Source organism: Hermetia illucens, chromosome 3, assembly GCF_905115235.1.
Source record: "Hermetia illucens chromosome 3, iHerIll2.2.curated.20191125, whole genome shotgun sequence".
Lineage (NCBI taxonomy): Eukaryota > Metazoa > Arthropoda > Insecta > Diptera > Stratiomyidae > Hermetia > Hermetia illucens.
The window spans coordinates 19,588,500-19,609,661 of NC_051851.1; the positions used below are offsets into that span (position 1 = coordinate 19,588,500).

The 21,162-nt window shown below is 44.2% G+C and overlaps 1 protein-coding gene across 3 annotated transcripts; it reads right to left on the reverse strand.

The window, feature by feature from the left end:
• Positions 1–1,222: 1,222 nt before the first annotated feature.
• On the reverse strand, positions 1,223–18,599 carry LOC119652343 (beta-galactosidase-like). Of its 3 annotated transcripts, XM_038056366.1 has the most exons (10): positions 18,444–18,598; positions 18,219–18,375; positions 8,458–8,569; positions 8,237–8,397; positions 8,023–8,173; positions 7,901–7,964; positions 7,379–7,796; positions 7,060–7,258; positions 1,963–2,238; positions 1,223–1,885 (listed from the first exon to the last, which is right to left on the reverse strand). In XM_038056366.1, exons 3-10 carry the CDS (start codon positions 8,533–8,535, stop codon positions 1,292–1,294), a joined length of 1,941 nt encoding a protein of 646 aa, XP_037912294.1. In that variant the 5' UTR covers positions 8,536–8,569; positions 18,219–18,375; positions 18,444–18,598; the 3' UTR covers positions 1,223–1,291. The 3 variants fall into 3 exon arrangements, with proteins under 3 accessions (XP_037912294.1, XP_037912295.1, XP_037912293.1); XM_038056367.1 differs by having other exon boundaries at positions 18,245–18,599; XM_038056365.1 differs by having other exon boundaries at positions 18,219–18,599.
• Between the last annotated feature and the right edge of the window lie 2,563 nt (positions 18,600–21,162).

A 21,162-nucleotide genomic window follows, 5' to 3' on the forward strand; every position in this document is an offset into this window, starting at 1 on the left:
TACACATCTAACATGTTATATTCTCAAACGGGTTATTAGAGGTATCTGCCGTCCGATCAGTAAGATAAAATCCCCACTGTTGGCCACAACCCGATCATATATATGGTCTATGTTGAATTTGGAGGATCGAAACTCTCCAACCTTGTGTGAAACGCCAGACTTAACACGTGAGCCAAGACATGTGGCCATTAGATGGTGATAAAACGAGAAGATAACTCCTAAATCTACTGTTGATCGCAATTAGGTCAATTTGATCGTTCTTGCAGTGTCAGTGAATTGAAACCCAACTGGCTGTGCTCCAACAATGGAAACTGCAGAAATCCATAAACCTTCCATCATTATCATTACAGTCGTCTAGACCGTGCTTCCCCATCACATGTTCGCGAAAGGTATTGACAGAACTCACCTTGGCATTCATCAGCAGGATCGCAATGTCATCTTTAGGAAACCTCTCCTGAAGTGCGTGTATGCTCGTAGAAAGCATCCTTCTCCACTATATTCGTTAGTGCATTGAACTCTATAGTTATGATGCTCCTTAAATTGGACCGGAATCCTGCTGTTAAAAGTCTGTCCGAAACCGACGCCCATGCTAAGAGAGTCCACCTTGCGGTAGTCGTCAGTAACAATCTGACACTGGATTCGTGTCTGCTACCACTTGCCTTTCCAGAGGATAAAAGTCTAATGTTGCATAGGTGAGAGGAGTACTCTGGACAGTCCCACAATCTCACTTCCCTTAGGCCCGGAATTTCCAGCTTATATCGCTGGAATTTACGGTCAAATTGGAGAAAGCGAGCACTGTGAGGACCCTGAGGTGCTGAGGACTCCTATCGATATCGTTGTCGAGGTGCATGCCTGCATTCTACAGACCAATCATTAGCCGTTTTCAGAGTGAAAGGTCGTAGCTGTGGGGTCAGGGCGGTGCCGACGTTCCGGATGCAATAAAGTTACAAAATTTGCAGGTTGCTAGCCCAGAAATTTCTATCCTTTTTAGTCGTCTTTTATGATACGCAGAGAACACTTTGAGTGTATTTTTAAAATCCCAATTCACAGGTCTGGGATTTGATTTAACCTGTTATGAACGTTCGTTCAGAGAGACGGTTTTTTGACGATTTTCGAACCGAGCGGATAAGGATGCATAGAAAACATAGTGATGTGATGACGATAAAGGCAAAAAGGGAAAGTTTCTGCTATTTATGAAAGTGAACTGAAAGTTCCGAAAACAGGCTAGCAATTATTGTTACACTTTATTTTAAAATACAGAAATATTACATTTGGTCATTGACTACATACATTATCCCATCCACATACCATCTAAATTAGGAACATTCGTGAATCGAATTTCCCCTGATTCAGGGGCTTTTTGATATTCAAGTAGGATAATTTCATTCTCTCCAATTTTAAGTATTTCCTTAGGAACATATAATGTAATTTGCGGTCCAACAACCGGCCAATATCGTCCCAGATTAAAACCGTTAATAAATGCTATTCCTTTTCCCCATCCTGTGGGATCTAGGTAGGTGTCATATGTTTGATTTGCACTAATGGTAAATAGGCCATGGAAAACTATTGGACCAGTTCGTAATAGTTCACGGTTGCGATGATGTCGCAGTTTTCCACTACTTGGTGATGGTCTTTCAATGAAATTCTTTAGTTTGGTTGGATCGTCTAAAGAATACGAGGTTATGGTCCAGTTCCGCAAAATAACAGGTTGGGGGTATGCACTTAAGTCCAGGATTACATCACTGAGAATGCCTTTAGAATCATTGAGCACATGGAAATTGATACGGCCTTGATTTTCCACTAGGATTTGTAGCTTCGAGCCAGAACCTGCGGTAATTGGTAACAGGTGAACCATACTTTGCCGTGACAGGACGCCAATGAATTCCTGCAATAGATGGTTGTTTAGAGCCAAAATAAATCTAAGCCTTGCAATAAATCTTTGATTAAAATCTCACTACTTACCCGATCTAAGTAAACATACGCTCGATCGTGAATCTCGTCAATTTTGAGTACACTTGGATCCTTCCTCAATCTTGGCAGATCCGCCTCGTAAAGTACCAGCCCGGAGTATTGGTCGAGAGCTTCGAAGGATAGAGGTCTCATAGAATTTACAACCTTATCCGATAGATATTTGCGACCATCGTGTGAAAGCATACATCCAGCTGCAGTCATCTTAACAATTCCGTAGCTCTCCTTGTGTGTTGGTAAAGGAACCGATACGTTTGGTAATGGGAGATACTGGTAAGAGGAAAAATGATATCATTGACCATAGGTCTTATTACAAAATAGCAGTGGAAAATAATACAGTTTCAACAGACATATTGCAATGAGACGTACTGGTGTTGATATTTTTCAAACAACTTGTTCCTTTCTTCAGTACTGAACGTCTATGTCAGTATAATAACACTTTCCTTCCCCGAAGCCTTCGTCTCCACTGTTCTCGGTTGAGCAACCATGCTCTCCAAATTTCGGAAACCAAGGAGGTGTAACTTGAAATGAATTTTGCTATTTGTTTCCGGTTTTTCAGGGGTACTCTTTGCTTTCCATCTTGTCTTTGATTAGGCGCCTGGGAATCCTTCTGTCGTCCTTGCGTTTTACACGACCTGCCCGCTGAAGCTTTCAAATCTTAATATGGATGACAGTTTCTGATTCGTCGTATAATAATAATAATCGTTGGCGCAACAATCCAATTGGATCAGGGCCTTGGAGTGTGTTAGAGCACTTCATTCAAGACCGTACACGTAACGGTACACTATAGGATTACAGTACCCTGTAAGAGTCAATATGGTCAGCATTGCGCTCGCCCGAAATTATTACCTTGATTTGAGTCAGGTACTCCTTTACAGCCGAGTTGACTGATAACCGACGTCAAATCACGCTACAAATTCCACTGCTACCAGTGAGATTCGAACCGCGACCTTCCGTCGTAAAATAAATACAACTTATTATTGTAACTTATTCGCCATTCGCCATCGAATCTCACTGGATCTATGATTCGCCTGATGACTCGATATTCGAAAGCGTTGATTTTTTGTTCTCTGGCTTCGTTGGTCGGCGCCTTTTCGGTATCGTAACACAGGACTGACCGAAAAAACAGTGTCAACTTTGTTTTTGAGAATTGGGATGAACTGTACAGAAGCGTACTATTTTAATCCACTGGCATCTGAGGGATTATATATGTAGTTTACAGCGATGTTGAAAGCGATAGCCGTCAACAAAGACACTTCTGTGGTTCTCTGCAAAGATCTGACTAATTATTGGTTTTCCACGTTGGCATTCTCCCTGGTATCCCTCAAAAATATTTTTTGAGAAAGGCGTGAGCCTTTTGCTGATTGCTTTTGACTGACTTTTTAAACTTCCCACACCAACTAATAAACGAGGCAAAGACCAAAGAAGAAAAATTGGCGTTACAGTGGTAATCATTATCCTTGAGTTTGTGCCGTTTGTTCAGCGACAAAGTCTCTCACGATTGGACACTAACCGGGTCAGGGAAACGCCCTTTATTAAATTTGGAGGGCTGACGATTTGTTCCTCCTCGAGTTAATGCAGTTAACCCAAGCGAACCTAAATTATCATCAAATGATGGCCTATTTCGAGGCCGATATCAGCACCTCTTCTTTTGTGCAAATTTAGAAGACCACCCCTAAATTTAACATACTTCTGGTTACGATATGATTGACTGATTAAATATCTGTTGGCAATCGGTCGAAACCCAATTAAGCTTCTGGCAGGCCTTGTGCTCGAATGATGTGGTATCGATGACGAGACGGTGAAAGCCGCAGAAGCCTACAAACTTTTCACTGTTTTTTTTATTAAAAAAAAAGCCGTAGGTTTGCATCCACTTGCTGAAGGACTGCCCTAATTGCAGAAAAACCATTTTTGTTACCGTCATCAACCATATTCCTCCTCCTCAAATAGGAGGAAGGAAGATGTAGTCAAAGCCCACCATTGAATTTAGATAACTTCTATATCTTCTATATTAGAAATCCCTGTTGGTGGCTGGTAATTGTGTACAAATGAGATACTTCCTGGTCTGGAAATGAATCTGGCAGTTAATATCCTGCGGGAAAATGGCTACCTGGTTAGGAAAGCGCATTTGCTCGCAGCAACAGTTCCACACCAAATTCACGCCTACCATCTTTGGAATACTACATACAGGAGGTTCGTCTCTCGGCGTATTGCTCGTACTTGAATGATGAAAGAAAACATCGCACATGTGCCTTGTTTTTCAATGGCATACGCAAGAAAACCTGATGATGGTTTCACTCCGAATACATTAAAAATATGTATAGAACTCACTTTACATAGTATTTTTGGACACGCTTCATTTAGCCACCTCGTACCTAAGAAGACTATACACAAGAGGAGCGACTTCAGCGGCAAAGGGACACGGAATCCCATTGTGCACCTTTCGGGTAGGGACGAGGTAGATAAGTTGTATTGGTGTTGTTAAAATCAAAATAAAAGAAATAATGAATGGCAGAGGATCGAGGAATAAACAGCGATGTCGCCTAGATGGTTTTCTTGTCTCTTTTTTTTTTATCCCAGTAGGAAGTGTATGCATCCGAAAGATTGATTTTGGTTGCATCGACTTATTTTCACCTTACTTCCTAGGAGGGCAAGCATGGATTTATTGCCAAGAATGTTTGCTTGCAGCAAGCTTCCAATAGAGGAATTTTCGCCCGTGATTCCATTAAGATCCATTGCCATTAATCTGAAATGAATCTTTAAGAACCCTGCCTTTGGTTCTCGATGAGATCTGCGAAGCTATAAACAGCTGTGCAATATCTATTGTTATGTTAGATGCTGCCACGTGCCTGCAGCAACTCGCAGTCATGTGCTTGCAACAACGCGGGGGCACACTAGTGCACTGCATAACATACTTGGCACCAACACCAGCCCTTAAGTACGGAATTTAGCTCGCGCAACTCCCGTCACAGTTGAACGTGTGCAAGACTTTTCCATCTCCATAAAATTTGAAAGAATGTGCTGGTAGTTGAATCCCATGTCTATAGTCTTTTTGCTCGTACCTAACCATATGTGATATCAAATTATGTGCGGCGAAGAAAGTGGATTTGGTGCTCTATGTGTAGTCTGCTTGCTACGATCACTTTGCAGAGTTCAGAAGCAGTGATGCAAGAGTTAGTCCGAGTACGGAGCTATTGGTATCCCTATAACGATATGGTCAATCTCTTAATAGATAGCAACTCAACGGCAAGGAAATAGTTGCGTTCGCCAGCTCTTTATTAAAAAACACACAGTTAGGAAATTGTGCGGCCCCAATCTTGTGGAGATAAGACTGAAAACCTCCATGCTCACTTAGCGACTGGATAAGGGGATATTCATTATCTGTTATCAATGAGCCCATTCTTTACGAGCAACTATATCCCTTGACTCCTCTCCCTTGCGCCAGTAGATGGGTCTGCGTTATGACCCCTTTTTCAGTGCTTTTTTTTTATTTATTTTTTTCTCTATTTGCATTTGTTTTTGACACCAAATTTATAGCCAATAAAGAAAATAATCTTCTCAGCCCATTTATGACGACAGGTCGGAATTCCCTTTTCATTCAAAATGACTAATTCGGTTTTTCTCAGCAGAAGGCTTAAAATATAAGTCAAACTTCTCCTTCTCTCGTCGCATAAATACGCCCAGTTTGCTTTGTGCATCTTCAGCAGTGCTTACTACAGCAAGTGCCGCAAAATCATCTGTATAACAAACCAGGTACAACTTTTCTGACATGTTGAGTTTTAGCAGACTACCATAGGAAGCCTTTCAGGGAACCGGCCCTAGGAAGTGACCCTGTGCTACTCTCAAGTGTCGATAAGGCGATCATTCTGCCCTGGTCCCCTACTGTCTCAAAGAGTAGGATAATCCCTCAATATTCGCAAGGCGTGTGTCTAGCCTGTCTGCCCATTGTCGTGATACAATCAATATCTAGAAACAACCAATGAATGTCAAAACACAACAACCAACTTATTATGAAAACATGAATTAGTATTATAACATGCGAACATTTCCCATAAACGCAGTCGGAGTGCAAATCGACTGAGCAATGAATTCTGCTGGAGCTCAGGGTATCATTGCTGCTCAAAAGAAGATAGCTTCTGAGTTTCTCCTGGAAACAAGAAAGAAGGATAGCTTCTAAGCTTCTTCCAACAAAATCGGTCAGGCTAGTGCTATAGCGTCTACGCTGCCCAGGAAGCCGAGTTGAAGCAATTTAGCTACTTGCCCTTGATCCAGTGTTTACCATCGTACCTGACCAGAACTATAACGCTCCTCATTGCTCTCAGCATCAAGATGTGGTCTTCCAGGCCCACCATCATATGGAATTGGCAGAATTTCTGATATCACGCGTTACGAGAAGCATTACCCGCTTTAGTTCGATGAATCGCGTCCGCGCCTTCCATGAGAGCTTTCCTAGAAAATTGTCAGCTGTGTCAAACCTACAAGGTGGCCGGTAAGCAAATGGCAGCTTCGCTTTTGCTAACAGATGCAAATCTTCAGACAACCGTTCAATGTGCGATCGGTAGTAAAACACCAGTTTATTACTTGTGCAGGGATGCTTTCGAGCCTGGGCGCCTTCTTATATCGTAGACAGGACCAACTCTTCCAGATTTATGATGGTGAAAAGTGAGCAAACCTCGGCGACCCCAAACGGGATGCATAGGAAATAATACGGTTTATCCGTTCGGCATTAAGTGAACAGGGTTTCCGCAAAGCCCCCATTTTTCGGATGACTGATTTAGAATCGAGTCTTCAAGGATCCATGTCCACCTCGTCGGCCAGCAATGACTTTCGCTTTTATTTAAGACGTTGGGGACTCTCCTTCAACCGTAGGTGCCCTCCGCGGGTTGAAAGTCGCACAAGCTGCCGTTACTAAATTTATGCTAGTGTCACCAATTTCAAGGACACGTTTCCATCTGGAGCTTGGATGAAACATATCCAATTCATGCGCTTTAGCATTAAAATTACCTCCAACATGCTAGTAAGATACTCCTAACAATTCCAGAGTATAAACCTAAAATTCGAAAAATCTTTTATTTCCACTTTTTTACCTACCCGACTAACAGCATCTCGTATTGCCAGGTATTTTTGCGTGGGGTCACCTGCTTCATCCATAGGGGCATCATAATCGTAAGAGGTAACATCAGCGGTAAAATCACCCAGTACACCATCATTTGCTCCAGCTGTAAATCCGAAATTCGTACCACCGAAGAACATATAAAAGTTAACGTTCGCTCCTGCGTCCAACATTTCACTGCAATTAAGGACAATAACGCATTAAATTATAAAGGTAGTAAAAGTAGGTTGACACCGCAGAAAACACTCATGAGATCTTCTGAAAGTAGCCCAGTGGTACCCCCCACACCACACTTACATCAATGTCTTCACAATAGCGTCGGTGTTTACCCGTTGCATATTCTCCTGCCAGTGGGTTAACCACCCGGGGTAGAATTCTGAATTGACTAGTGGACCTTTTGGCTGGTAGTGTTTCAACTTTGACCAGGCAGCTTTGACATCAGTCCTTGCCCCGAAATCGATTGTAGCCAAGGCTCCTTCAACGTGACCACAACCCACATACGAGGGTCCATCGGTCGTATACAGGATCGCGTTGCCTCCTACATGATGTGCTGTTAGGTCCCGAAGCCATTCCATATATTTACGGTTGCAAGTGAAATATGATCCGTACTCATTCTCAATCTGAACCATTATAATTGGTCCACCATTACCATAAAGAAGTGGCGCAATTTTTGGTAGAAATATATTGTACCATGTCTGGACTTCTCGCATGTAGTCTGTAAAAGAGGAGTAGGAGTTTGAGTAGGATTTAAAGCACCAATTCTGGTAAAGGTTTCATTTTTTTATTATTTTGGTCATCCCATTAATCTTACATACTCACTAAGATCATAAGTTCTCAGTTGAATTCCAGGATATTTTCGTAACAACCAGTATGGAAAGCCTCCCTAGGAATCCAGAGTTTGATGAGTACCGAACAATATTTTTTTAAAAGGGTAAATTTACCATATCTCGTTCAGCACAAATGTATGGTCCTGGACGCAAGATTACCAGCAGATCCTCTTGCTGAGCAAGCTCTATGAATCGTACAATATCAGTGATTCCGTCCCAGCGGTAAACATTTTCCTTAGGGTTATGGAGCGACCATTCGACATATCTGGAAAGAAAATAAAATATAGAATATAGTTTGCAGGGAACAAGTTGAAGGCTAAATCCTCACGTGGATACTGCATTCAATCCGGATGCACGCAATGTTCGAAGTTTTCGTTGCCACGTTTCAGGCAAAGCCCGAAAATAATGGAAGGATCCTGCAACGTAACGGAAAGGTTTCCCATCCTTCAGGAAGGTATCCGAATCATAGTCGATGGTGAAACTACGTCCCTGGAATACGGTATTCAGGTTGATAGATATTTTATTATTCCATTTGCTTATGCTTCTCACCTGAGTCAGGACCACATTTTCAGAGTAACATATACGGAGGCTGAGTATGCATAATAATGCAACTATCACAGTATTCATTTTCAGCGATAAGGTCTGTTTTTCGTATTTTTATCTGAAAAGGGAAGTTTTTTTAAAGATTTCTTGTAGCCAAAAGCTGTAAAATAGATATATCCATCCAATGTGATGGATAAATCAATTTATGGGGACGTAGAGAATCGAAGAGCAGAGATATATTCCGAGGTCCACAAAAAAACTTTGAGGGGATGTTCCTTATATGAAATACCAGTATTAAGAAGCCGTGTGCTCCCTTGTGTCTGGATAAAGCAGCTGACGAAAGCCGTTCCACGCAAGGTATGTTCAGTGTCGTCCTCCACTCCATTGCAGAACACACAATCAGGAGATCGCGCCTTCCCAATCTCATGCAAGTAAGACCGAAAACCTCCTCCATGCCATGGAGTTGGGTAAGGAAGTAATCAATCTCACGGGGCGTTCGGTTCAGTCATGGGTCCAAATTGTCGATGAGCCACGCAATCCATCTAAGAATTGCCACTCGGTAAACATGCGTTGACGTTCTTCACGGGCAAGTTTTCGCCCTTACGGCAGTAGATAGCTTTACGCTCCTTGGCAAGGAGGGCAACGGGGGTCATTCCCGTGATCACCATCACAGCCTGTTCTGAGACAGTACGATAAGCAAAAGCTACTCGCAAAGCTCCCCATCTACGTTGACGTCTCCTAGTAAATATAGGGCCCTCAACATTCGCCATTAGCTGACTCAAGGCCGCGACTTCAGGTGCATCCCTGTCTGCTGCTGATTTGATCTGCTCAAAGAAGCTCATCTTCGAGTCGAGCATTAAACCAAGGTATTTAACTGCTGATTTTGGCTCTATAGTCAACTCGTCGATCGATATGGGACACAGGGTCGGGATTCTCTTTCTGGTCAAGGTGACATCAATATGCCAAGTCTGCTTTGCGCCTGTTCAATAGCGCGTTCGGCAACAAGTGCCGCAACGTCGTCTGCATAATCGAGTAGGCGCGACTCTTCGGGCATATCAGATAATCCTTCAATATCGCAAGAGATAGCTTGGCACGTGGAATGAGTTTCCTAATATGCCCAGCATATCTGTCCATCTTACGGAATTGAAGGAGAACCATGCGTCGAAATCGGCGACTGTGTGCCTTGGCTCGATGAACCGCATCCACGACCTCCATAACAGGATCCACTGTGGATCTCCCTGTTCTGAACCCGAACTGCTTTGGGGATAAGTCCCCGGCAGTGCGGATCGCTTCAGTGAGTCTACTCCTGATGAGCTTTTCCAGCATTTTCCCAGCTGTGTCAAGCAAACATAGCGGTCGGTAAGCAAACGGGAGCTCTGGGTCTCCTTTTCCCTTGCTGATAAGCGCGAGTCTGGCCACCTTCCAGCGACAAGGAAAAATGCCCTCCTTCAGCGGGGCGTTGAACGCCCCAAGTAGCAAGTCTGGTCGTTGACGGAACACCAGTTTGGAAACTTCCGCCGGGATGCCATCAGGATCTGGCGCCTTCGCTTCTTCGAGCTGTCTCATTGTGAAAAGAGGGCAATCTTCGACGTTTTCCGGGCTATTGACATCAACCCGTACAGAATATGTGGGGAATAATGCCCGTACAATGCATCAGGTCGGTATTTAGTATGCAGGGCTTCCACAGAGCCCTGATGTTCCGGGTAACAAGCTTATAGCCAAGACCCCACGGGTCCTCATTCATCTCGCTGACCAGGTTCTGCTAGCTTTGTTTTTTTTTATCACGCTGCGGAGTGTTCTTTTTGGTGATCTACACTGCGCCTTTCTGGCACATGCCTCCTCGTTGGCGTGTTAACGTTGTGCCAAACCACTGCCATCACTGCATTTATGACGGTGTCAGCTGCGGCGCTACCACCCCCTATGACAGTATAGCCAGGGTAAAACTGTACACAGCATTGGAGAATTCGGTATCCCAGCGAAATTGATATGACTGACTAGGCTGACCGTGACCAATGTGCAAGGCCAGATAAAAGCAGCAGGATCACTCTCGCGACCACTAAACATCAACGACGGTCTAAGACAAGGGGATGCTCTTTAACCTGGTCCTGGAAGAAGTGATTCGCGATGCAGATGTGAATGGAAAAAGCACCATCCTCTTCAAGTCCACATAATTACTGGCCTACGCTGACGATATTGACATTATGGGAAGAACAACCCGAGATGTACAATCTACCTTCATCCAGTTCGAGCAGGCGGCGAAAGATCTTGGGCTGCATATTAATGAAGGCAAGACGAAATGCTCGTACCAAAGAACAAATAACCAACAACATCGAATCGCACTGGTCAAACGAAAACAATAATGATAGGAGACTACAACTTTGAGACTGTTAAAAATTACTCCTAGTCCTACCTCTATGCCGATGAAATCTGCGCGCCGTCGTTCGCTGCCAACAAAGTCTATTTCAGCTTACAAGACCTGTTCGCTGGAAACGTCTCACCATAGGGTCACAGCTCTTATTGTACAAGATTATAATCTTGCCAGTCCTTATGTATTACTTGGAGACCTGGCTTCTTAGCAAGAAAAATTGCGTGTTTGAGAGATGAATCCTCCGAGGAATTTTTTTACCCCCTACATGAGGATGAATGATTCCGTAGCCTACATAACGACGAAATCTATGAGCGATACCATGACCGTCTGGTTGTGGATAAAATCCGGCCCAGTAGGTTGCGGTGGGCGAGTCACTTAATCCGTATGGATGAAGGTGATCCACCCCGAAAAGTCTATAAGGGCAATATCTGTGGTAGAAAAAGAAGACGAGGTAGGGACGCCAGACAACTTTTAGGGATATCGATTTTGGACCTCGGCCCCTATTAAGGCAGGCCTAGACCGGATACTGGTTGTTGCGCCGTTGATGATGATGATAAATTCATGGGTCTTGAACATGGAATATATAAGAACAGTCCTGCAACTTTGCCAGCCTTGCTGCCAGTAGATAGGAGGAGGCTTTGGTATGCTGCAGGTTAATTTGACTAACTCTTATATTTGTAGAGATAAGTGTAGCCTAATATGAAAGCGGCCGCCAACCGAAAAGTTTGCTCCGTTCCGTCGAGGTTACCGGCTTCTGAGAGGCCTTCCTCTTCCGTTTTTTGGAAGAGTTAAGCAACAGTGTCATCGACAGGCCGGCCGTAGTCAGATTTCCAGATTCTCTCATTAAAGGGGTTGCTGTGCTATCCTTTCTGGCTGACCAGGCCGCAGACACCGGGTGCAGATTTTCCACTGAAATGGGGAGTCTGTATTCCACAGATTTCCGTGTCTTAAAGTCGCCAGTGGATTCGAAGTCTGTGACACTTAGTGTAATAAACAACAGCAGGCTTCCCCACCAAGACTAGGGGACAATTCGATTGCTAGCTACCCCATGCAAGATGTGGGTGGCCTCAAGAGCACTTAGCGCAGAAGAGTATAGGTGGGGTGTGTGCATCTCGGGAAGTTCTGGAAGGAGTTGAAGGGCATTTTAGCGAACCTTGAACGATGATGTGTAGGTATGGTTGATGCGCTGTACTCTACCAAGTGGTGAATGCAACCATATATGATTTCTCACACTTCCCCGAGCGACGAAAGACATGAAGCAGCTTTTTTTCACGTAAAATACAAGCAGCGGTGCGGTTATTTTGAATTCTTCTTGGCGGCCTCTACAAAGGACTTTCGGTGTACATACCTTCTTTATTCCCTTTTTCCAGGGGTGGAACTGTTAAATCAAACTTCATTAACTTTTGAAGAGGTCGATGGGCCGTTTTTTACAACAGGACTTGAAAGAGAAGACCGCCTGCTCCTCTTTTCATACCCACTTTTTCCTGCAGGAATAGGGGTCGAACTTAAATGCTAATGTTATGATATGAAAATACTGGTTGAATGCCACGAGTTTTTATCGGGAGTTGAAAGGGTTTCCTTCTCGGGGAATGGAGTTAAAAATTCAACTTTTACCTTGAATTTATGTACAAATGGTAAAGCGTGCGAGAATAATTGTTGCATTGTCCCAGAATTTATTTTGGAAAATCTGTTTTTTAGGAATATAGCACTTCTCGCTGGAGCCGAAATAATTGCAAGTTTTTAAAAGGCGATATTGATGTCTGGTAAGAAAAAGTATAGAAGCCCACCCTGTATAAGCAAATACGATAAGTATTCTCTTATCGATAAACAATTTATCAGTTCGAAGTGCTCAACAGGAATATGAGGCGGACTTTTATGAATGCATCGACAAGCAAATATCAATATTAAATCATTGTAAATAAATATTTATTGTTTTTTTTTGTTTAGTAAAGAAAAATTAGATTTTCTTCCGAGATATACCCCAGGTGTGGCGTCATGTCAGCATGGCATGAAACAGGCTTCTTGCTTCTTTATAAAAACATTCCAGTTCACCTTCATCGAGGAAAAAAAGTTCCCACAGAAAAATATATTAAGTTTAAGATTGTGTATCTCAATCGCATGCCTGCGGGTATTGTTGTAAGAACTTTATATTGTCTCAAGCATGATACAATGTCTAAATAATTCAATTGAATTGTAAAGTGAGAGGTTTTTGAACTGTTGCTTGAATACTGGTAGAGTTAGAAAAATCAAATGAATTTTAGTAGGAAATTATTATCTGGAAAACTTCATTCGACACGGGAAAATTAAGATTTTTTTAGTATTCTGAATGTAAGAGTTCATTGTGGAGATAGTGTGAACTTCATATTATTTTTCTCACATCACATATTATACTACACTTCTAATGGTACCCCTAGACTGGCAGGAAGAAGTATCTGAACACTTAAGGGTGCTAGGAGTGGGTCATTTTTTTAACCGTTGAATAAATTAGACCTTACTGTGGTGTTACGGGGGGTATGACACGGCGGACCTCCTAACCCCCATGCTCGTGGGAATCAAATGAGTACAAGCAAAAAAGAAAAGAAAACGAAAACCAACAAAGCGGGGCTCCGTACTGCACAAAAACTGGAGCCATATCTCCGAAATACTGCGAGCCAGGTGAATACACCCAAGAAAGGAGAAGTTGGGACGTCAAGCAATGGATCCAAGGTTAACATTGGTATACTGCGTGGACATCAACCAACGAACGCCACTGCTCGAAAACCAGGGAAAGGCAAAAGCACGTCTGAGATAAATATATCAGACGCCAGGAAGGAGACAAATCTCAGTGGTGCAGGTATTAAATGGTACCTGCGCTATCTGAAAGAAGGCCTGAAACCAGAAGAGGTCGTTAAGAAGGCTCAGGACATCTCTACCGCAACCGAGAAAGGCGGGAGCAGCAGAGATCAGCCCGCATGAATGGAATACTCCTAAAGAATCAAAACCTGAACCCAAGGGGGAGAAAACCCGGGCAGGAAGCCCGCCATTGGCTATGCTAGTGCGGTCAAGGGCATTCGACTGGCCATACTACTAAAAATGTTTCCCGAGCAAATACTCACTCGTGACGAGCAGGAAACCATTGAGGACCTTGTCGTCAGGCAGATGTGCAAGGGATGGACTTCGAAACTTGTGTTCGCCGGGATATGCTTTCAACCAGGCCTTATACTGGTGGACTGCGCGAAGGAAGACATTGCAGAGTGGATTAGAACCATAGTTCCTAGATTGCCAAGCTGGGAAAGGGTGGAACTGTCAACACATGCCGAGGATGATATACCAGGAGCCAGCCCATGGTGACAGTTTTTCTGCCAAAAGCCGCGACGATAGAAAGGGAAAACCTTATGGGCAAGGGTAAACTCCTTACGATCGGGGTAGATAACCAACCCCTGGAGACAATTAAACGTCGGAGTTGCCATATCAACTACCGATTTGGGAACATACCCGTGCATGTGCACAGGGAAAACCGAGGAAAGACACCTCGGAGGAGACACTGGGTGAAGATCCCGAAGAAGTCTCGAAAGCCATAGAGGCGGGAAGGACTGGATCAACCAGGGAAGTAGGCCTGCTGCCCAGTGAAGAGCAGAAGCTTAACGACCTAGACCTAGGACTCCTAGGGTTCAGGGTGGACAGTGATGCGCAAGAAAGCGCCATGTAGGAGGAGGAGGGTGATACTCCGACAGTGGAGAAGAGCTCTAAACAATAACGGAGCCAATGGCCAGCACTAAGATAGCCCAGATAAACCTCCACCATGCGAAAGCTGCATCTGCGGTACCTGCAAGGGCAAGTTCCAAGGAGAACATTGGAATAGTGCTGGCTCAGGGGCCCTGGGTGTACCGAGGGCAGATTCGCGGTCTGCAAGGAGGAAGACTGCAGGTAATTTGGGACTCCTCTTGTGAAAAACCAAGAGCTTGCATAATTTTTAAACGTAATTTAAAATACATATGGCTTTCAGAGTTCTTAACCGGGGATCTTGTGGCTGTCAAAGTCTCATTGGAAGCCGGCAGGAGCACTCGAGAGGCAGTCGCAGCATCGGGATACTTCCCAGGAGACGAAATCCGGGCTCCATCGGAACAAATCGCAAGGGCGTTACCACTTCTCCTCGGCTGCGATGCCAACGCCCACCACGAAGTCTTGGGAAGCGGCGACACTAATCGTAGAGGTGAGTACCTTCCTTAATTTATTCTTAGCAATAAGTTAGAAATATATAACTTAGGGAATACTCCAACATTTGTGACCAGCACTAGACACGAGGTACTGGACATAACTCTAGGAAAAACTCTAATGAACGGAATAGTCAGGAATTGGAGGGTGTCGGATGAACCTTCTATGTCTGATCACAAGATAATCAGATTCGACATTGAGGGTAACTCCGAAATAGGAAGAATAATAAGGAATCCCAGGCGAACGGATTGGGAATGCTACGCAACCCACTCGAGCAATAACATTGCCCACCTTCAAAGGGGAGGTGACATCAGGAGCGAACTGCAACTAGAAATAGTGGTGGAAAACCTTAAAACAGTCGTCATTGGCGCATATGAGGCCAGCTGTCCGGCTAAGACAGTTATGTCATCAAGGGATGTACCATGGTGGAACAGGAACCTGACCAGAATGAGAACAGAGGCACGAAAACTCTTCAACCGGCAAAACAAACCGAGGAATGGCAAAGGTACAAAAATGCACTGACTGCGTATAGCACCGCGATCAAGAAGGCAAAACGGAGCAGCTTCAGGGAATTCCGTGAAGGGATCGAACAGATCACAGAAGCAACCAGGCTTTACAAGGCTGTAGCCAAAGACGGGGGAATATCCTCTGTCTGTTTGAAGAAGGAAGATGGGACATTTATCGAGAATGAGGAAGACAGGGTACACCTGTTTCTCAGAACTCATTTCTCGGGGTCCTACCCCACAGTGGCGGGCGACAGCATTCTGCCTGACGCCCCAATAACGAATAAAAGGAGAAGAAAGGAGAACTGGAAGCTAGCAAAAGAGGTATGCTCAGAAGCTAGGCTAAGATGGGCAGTGGGAACTTTTAAACCCCTGAAATCTCCCGTAGTAGGAGGCATTTTCCCAGCACTAATCCCGAGAGGCCTAAGAATTATCTTAGAATCTCTTCTGAGGGTAGTAAGGGGGAGCATAGCACTGGGATACATACCAAGGGCATGGAGATGGGCAAAAGTGGTCTTTATTCCAAAAGCGGATAAAAAGGATCCTTTTCACACTAAATCTTTCAGACCAATTTGCATATCATCGTTCGTACTTAAAACGGTGGAGAAAGTCATAGACAACTATATTGGAACTAACGTTCTAAAGCGTAATCCCATACATCACTGTCAACACGGTTACCGGGCAGGACGGTCAACTGAAATTGCTCTGTATCAGCTGACAGAGGTACTACGGGATGCCATAGAAACAAAAGAAATAGCACTGTGCACATTTTTGGATATCGAAGGAGCATTAGACAACACATCGCACACAGAGATACAAGATGCTCTGAGCCGCAAAAGTGTGGAAACACCCTGGCTTTCTGAATGGGCAAAATGCTAGAAAGCAGGCAAATAGAAGCACCGACAGGTGCAAATTCGATTGTCATGAACACCACTCAAGGCTGTCCAAAGGGTGGGGTACTATCGCCGCTGATGTGGAGTATGGTAGTGGACGAACTCCTGGACATGTTAACAAATACTGGAATACAAGTCCAGGTTTACACGGATGACATTGTTTTAATCTGTGGGGACAAATATGAAGATACTCTATGTGATAGAATCCAAACAGGACTAAGGGTTACTAGTGCCTGGTGTAGGAAGGTGGGACTGTGGATTAACCCAGCCAAAACCACCATAGTACCATAGGAGGCGTAAGCTTGATCACCTGAGTGTCATAAGATTACATGATATGGAGGTGAAACGAGAAATAGAGGTCAAATATTTGGGAATTACGCTAGACCAAAAATTACTTTGGAAGATACATATCGGAAAGCCACGAGGGCTCTGATGACTTGTAGATCCATAGCAGGAAAAAAATGGGGTTGCAGCCCAAAGATACTACTTTGGATATATACTGCAATGATTACCTATGGAGCGGTAATCTGGGCAGAAAGAACCGAACTCAGCACATAAGCCAGGGAATTACATAAGCTCCAAAGACTGGCTTGTGTGTGTATAAGTGGGGCAATGAGGACATGTCCAATGGCATCTCTGGAGGTGCTTTTGGGATTAACCCCTCTCCATCTGCACATACACATGCAGGCAAGGAGGGCAATATTGAGGATGGCCGGGAGTATCAGTGAGGCAGGGAGCTGCCTAAACCGAAGGAAGGTTGATATTATTTCTAGGCGGTATCCAGAACTATTGATACCAAGGGATTTCACTTCGATAGGAAGTTTGAAACACGTTGGAGTAACAAGGTACACTGGCAGAGCGTGGCTGTGACATACGGCTTAAAAGCAGCAACTGATTACTTGGTACACTGACGGATCCCTCACTGCAGAGGGAGCGGGTGGCGGTATCATTGGTCCAAGGAAAATGTACTTTCAGCCCAGGCGGAAATATACGCCATAGACAAATGTGCCTCCTTTAATCTGAAAAGGAACTACAGAGGGCAGAACATAGCTACTCTCACCGATAGCCAAGTAGCGATCAAGGCACTTAGGTCCAACCAGGTGAACTCTAAACTGGTGTGGGAATGCCTTAAGAGACTGAATAGACTCGGCTCGTCCAACAAGATCTGGATACTTTGGGTTCCAGGCCATTCTGGGTTGGAAGGCAACGAGGTAGCGGACGAACTAGCCAAGAACGGAGCAGGAACGCCTTTACATGGGCCAGAATCCTTCTGTGGAATCGGAAACGGTTTCATGGTTATGACTCTAAAAAATGAAGAGGAACGGTTGAGGGATGGAGCAGTGCAGGGTGCTTATTGGGGGATACGAACCCATACGCACAAAAGATTGCTTAAACCTCACCAAAAAAAACCTCCGAATCATGGTGGGAATTCTCACTGGTCATTGTCGGCTGAACTATCACCTAGGGAAGCTAGGGATATCTACGGACACTACCTGCAGGCTTTGTGAGGAGTATGACGAAACCTCTATACACGTCCTGGGACAGTGTCTGGCACTTGTGCAAAGTAGGTCGAGGGATCTGGGAGAACATTTAATACCAGATACAAAGCTGAAAGATCTGGAAGTAGGGAACATACTAAAGTTCCTGACGGTTATAGGCCTGCTTGAGATACTATGATCAATATGTACACTATAACCAGTAAAAGGGGCACAATAGTTCTTTAAGGACGCGGTGCGACTTTCCCTTAACAGAATAATAATAATTCTGTGGCTAACTAAAAAACTAGATATTAATACTAATATATCTCACCGAAAGGATTGAACCACTTCACTGACCAGAAAATAGGTCCCAATTACTGTTTGTTCCGCTCCAATTTCAACTACTTCACAGCGGGACCCTCCGTTGTCGATTGCGAGCACTTCCAAACTTGTAACTAATACCCCAGAAATGCACTCGTCATTGGGGTCTAGAACATTAATTATTCCAAAAGAATGAACCAATTAGTGAACTTCACTTTCTTAATAGGAAACCCACACGGTTATACGCTGTCTGCGCTGTTATTTTCGCTTCTTTTTTCCTGGTTCACTACATTCACCCGACCCGGCACAGATCCACTGATCTACTTGAGAACCACGCAACCTTACAGAATTTATAAAATATACACGACCGCAGCGAAGAAATGTAACTGAATCGATATCGACTTTGCCGGCTCATTTTATTTCACTCTAAATGAAATTATTTTGTGCTGAGGCTTCTGCTTCGTTACTTTGTTCCGTGGGGCTATTGGAATTGTATATATCGTGAATGGGGAGCCAGAAAGACCAGCAATCGGGCACCCATGGAAGTGATATGTAAATTGATAGGAGCTTCAGTGACGGAGACGCTTTGCCCAGGTTTCTGGAGCAATGGAGACATTAGCAGGGGAAGTGAAAGATTTTCTTTGAATATCATTCACACGAATCCATAATAATTACAAGGTGAGCAGATATGCACACTTGAACCTCTTCCCATGCGTTAGATACATTCTGCACAGATAATGGATAGATAAAAGCTATTCAGAGAAAGCATAGTCAAGAATCATGCAACTTCTATTTCTCAGTTGCTGCTTGAATTCTAGCCCCAACAGAACAATGCTATTATATCATATTTTCAAAAACGATCTGAAAATTAGAATGAATTATAAATTTAATTCGATATATGTGCTCTTGACCGAACTTTCAGACTCATCCCACTATCCAGGATCAGATACCAAAAGCTGTGTCTATTGGAAGGCAAGAGGGAGGAATCTCACCCTTATAAAGGTGTAGTTCCTCATTCGAGATGGTATCAGACCGTATCGGAAACACATTTTAGATAAGACTTGAACAAATCTCATAATTGCAGTTTTGATTTTAGACTAAACACACAAGTTGGAAAGCGGAAGCTCAGCCGGTCAGGTTTGGTGTATTTGATATATGAGAATATTTTTTTGCATAACTTCCATTTCTATGTAGCTAGTATGTCATCGTGCATATGAATTTAATATGGGAGATTGGTCACTGCAATATGATTCTGGCATATTATGCTTACACAGAAAAAGTGATTATATGAAATCACATAAAGTCGTCTATGATTTGTTTGAATTTTTTATGATTTTCAGTTATAACTCAAAAATCGATGAAAGCCCGAATTCAAATTCTTTGGCTTCATTAAACTGAACTTTCAATAATTCTATTTAAACAAAGTACACCAACCTTCCATTTCTCCTGCTCGGAGAACTTCGACGGTTGGGAGGAGGTCCTTGATATCACCCTAACAACCGACAATGGGATTCTTAGGGTGGAGGACTGGAGAGTGTCTGACCAAAGATCCTTCTCTGATCACAGTTGGATACTTTTCAGTCTAGATCTCGTAGCAGAGGTCTCCAAATCCTACAGAGACCCCAGGAAAATCGACTGGAGAAACTTTGGTCAAGTAATTAAGAACAAGCTCTCCGATGCCAGCGAGGAAGACTATGAGTCAGAACCTTGCTTGGAGGGTTTGCGGCCACCCCAGGTATGCGAGACTATCAAATCGGTAATTACCGAGGATAAGATCGGAATGACCAAAAATGCGAAGTCGTCGGATTTTCGCAGCTGATTCCTCGTTTGAGAGGGGAGAAAGCCTAGATTCAGAAAATCCAAGATTTTTTTCACGCTACAACATCGGGAACGCGAAATATCGTCAAAAATCGGCGCCCGTGCGACTTGGGGGCAATCCAAGAAAATAGAAAATTTCCACGACCCCCAGGTCGTAAAAATGACGAAAAATGCGAAGTCGTCGGATTTCCACAGCTGATGCGAAATCTCCAGGCCCAGATGGCATAATGCCAGTTATGCTACAGAAGCAGCAGGAAAGGATACGTACCACAGTCCTGGAGGCGCGTACGAGTGGTTTTCATACCGAAAGCGGGCAGGCGCGATCATGAGTCTGCGAAAGACTTTCGACCAATCAGCCTGACTTCTTTCTTGCTGAAGATCCTAGAGCTCATCCTGAACATTCACTTAAGGACGATTATGGAGAGAACGCCTTTTTCTAAATCCCAGCATGCCTACCTCAAAGAAAAATCCACAGAAACCGCCCTCCACAATGTAATTGGCACAGTTGAGTGGTCGCTGCAGTACAAGCAGTATATCTTAGCTGCCTTCTTGGATATAGAGGGACTAGGCGAGTGTTTTCCGCCCAGTGGAAGAGGCAGAAGCTGGTCTTGCTACCAAAGCCCCGAAAACCACCCGGCGTGCCCTCTTCATATCGCCCTATTTGTCTCTTAGACACCATGGGGAAGATGTTGGAGAGGGTGATATACAACAGGCTGCTCCCGTGCATCGAGCTTGCGGGTGGTCTTTCAGAGCGGCAATATGGGTTTCGGCGAGCCCGTTCTACGGTCGATGCAGTAGCACAGGTCGTGGAATTGGCTCGAAATGCAATGGCCATGGGCAAATGCTGTGCTCTGGTGACGCTGGACGTCAAAAATGCTTTTAACTCAGTCAACTGGGGCTGGATTAAAGGCGCTTTGGCCAAACTGGGTGTTCCTAGCTACTTGGCTCGGCTCATCGAGAGTTACTTTTCGGACAGACTTCTCTGGTACGAGACAGACGACGGGCCGAAGGAGTACATTGTGACAGCAGGTGTTCCTCAAGGTTCTGTATTGAGACCGCTGCTGTGGAACATAATGTACGACGGAGTGCTTGGCCTTCGCGTGCCGGAGGAGACAACGCTGATTGGTTTTGCGAAC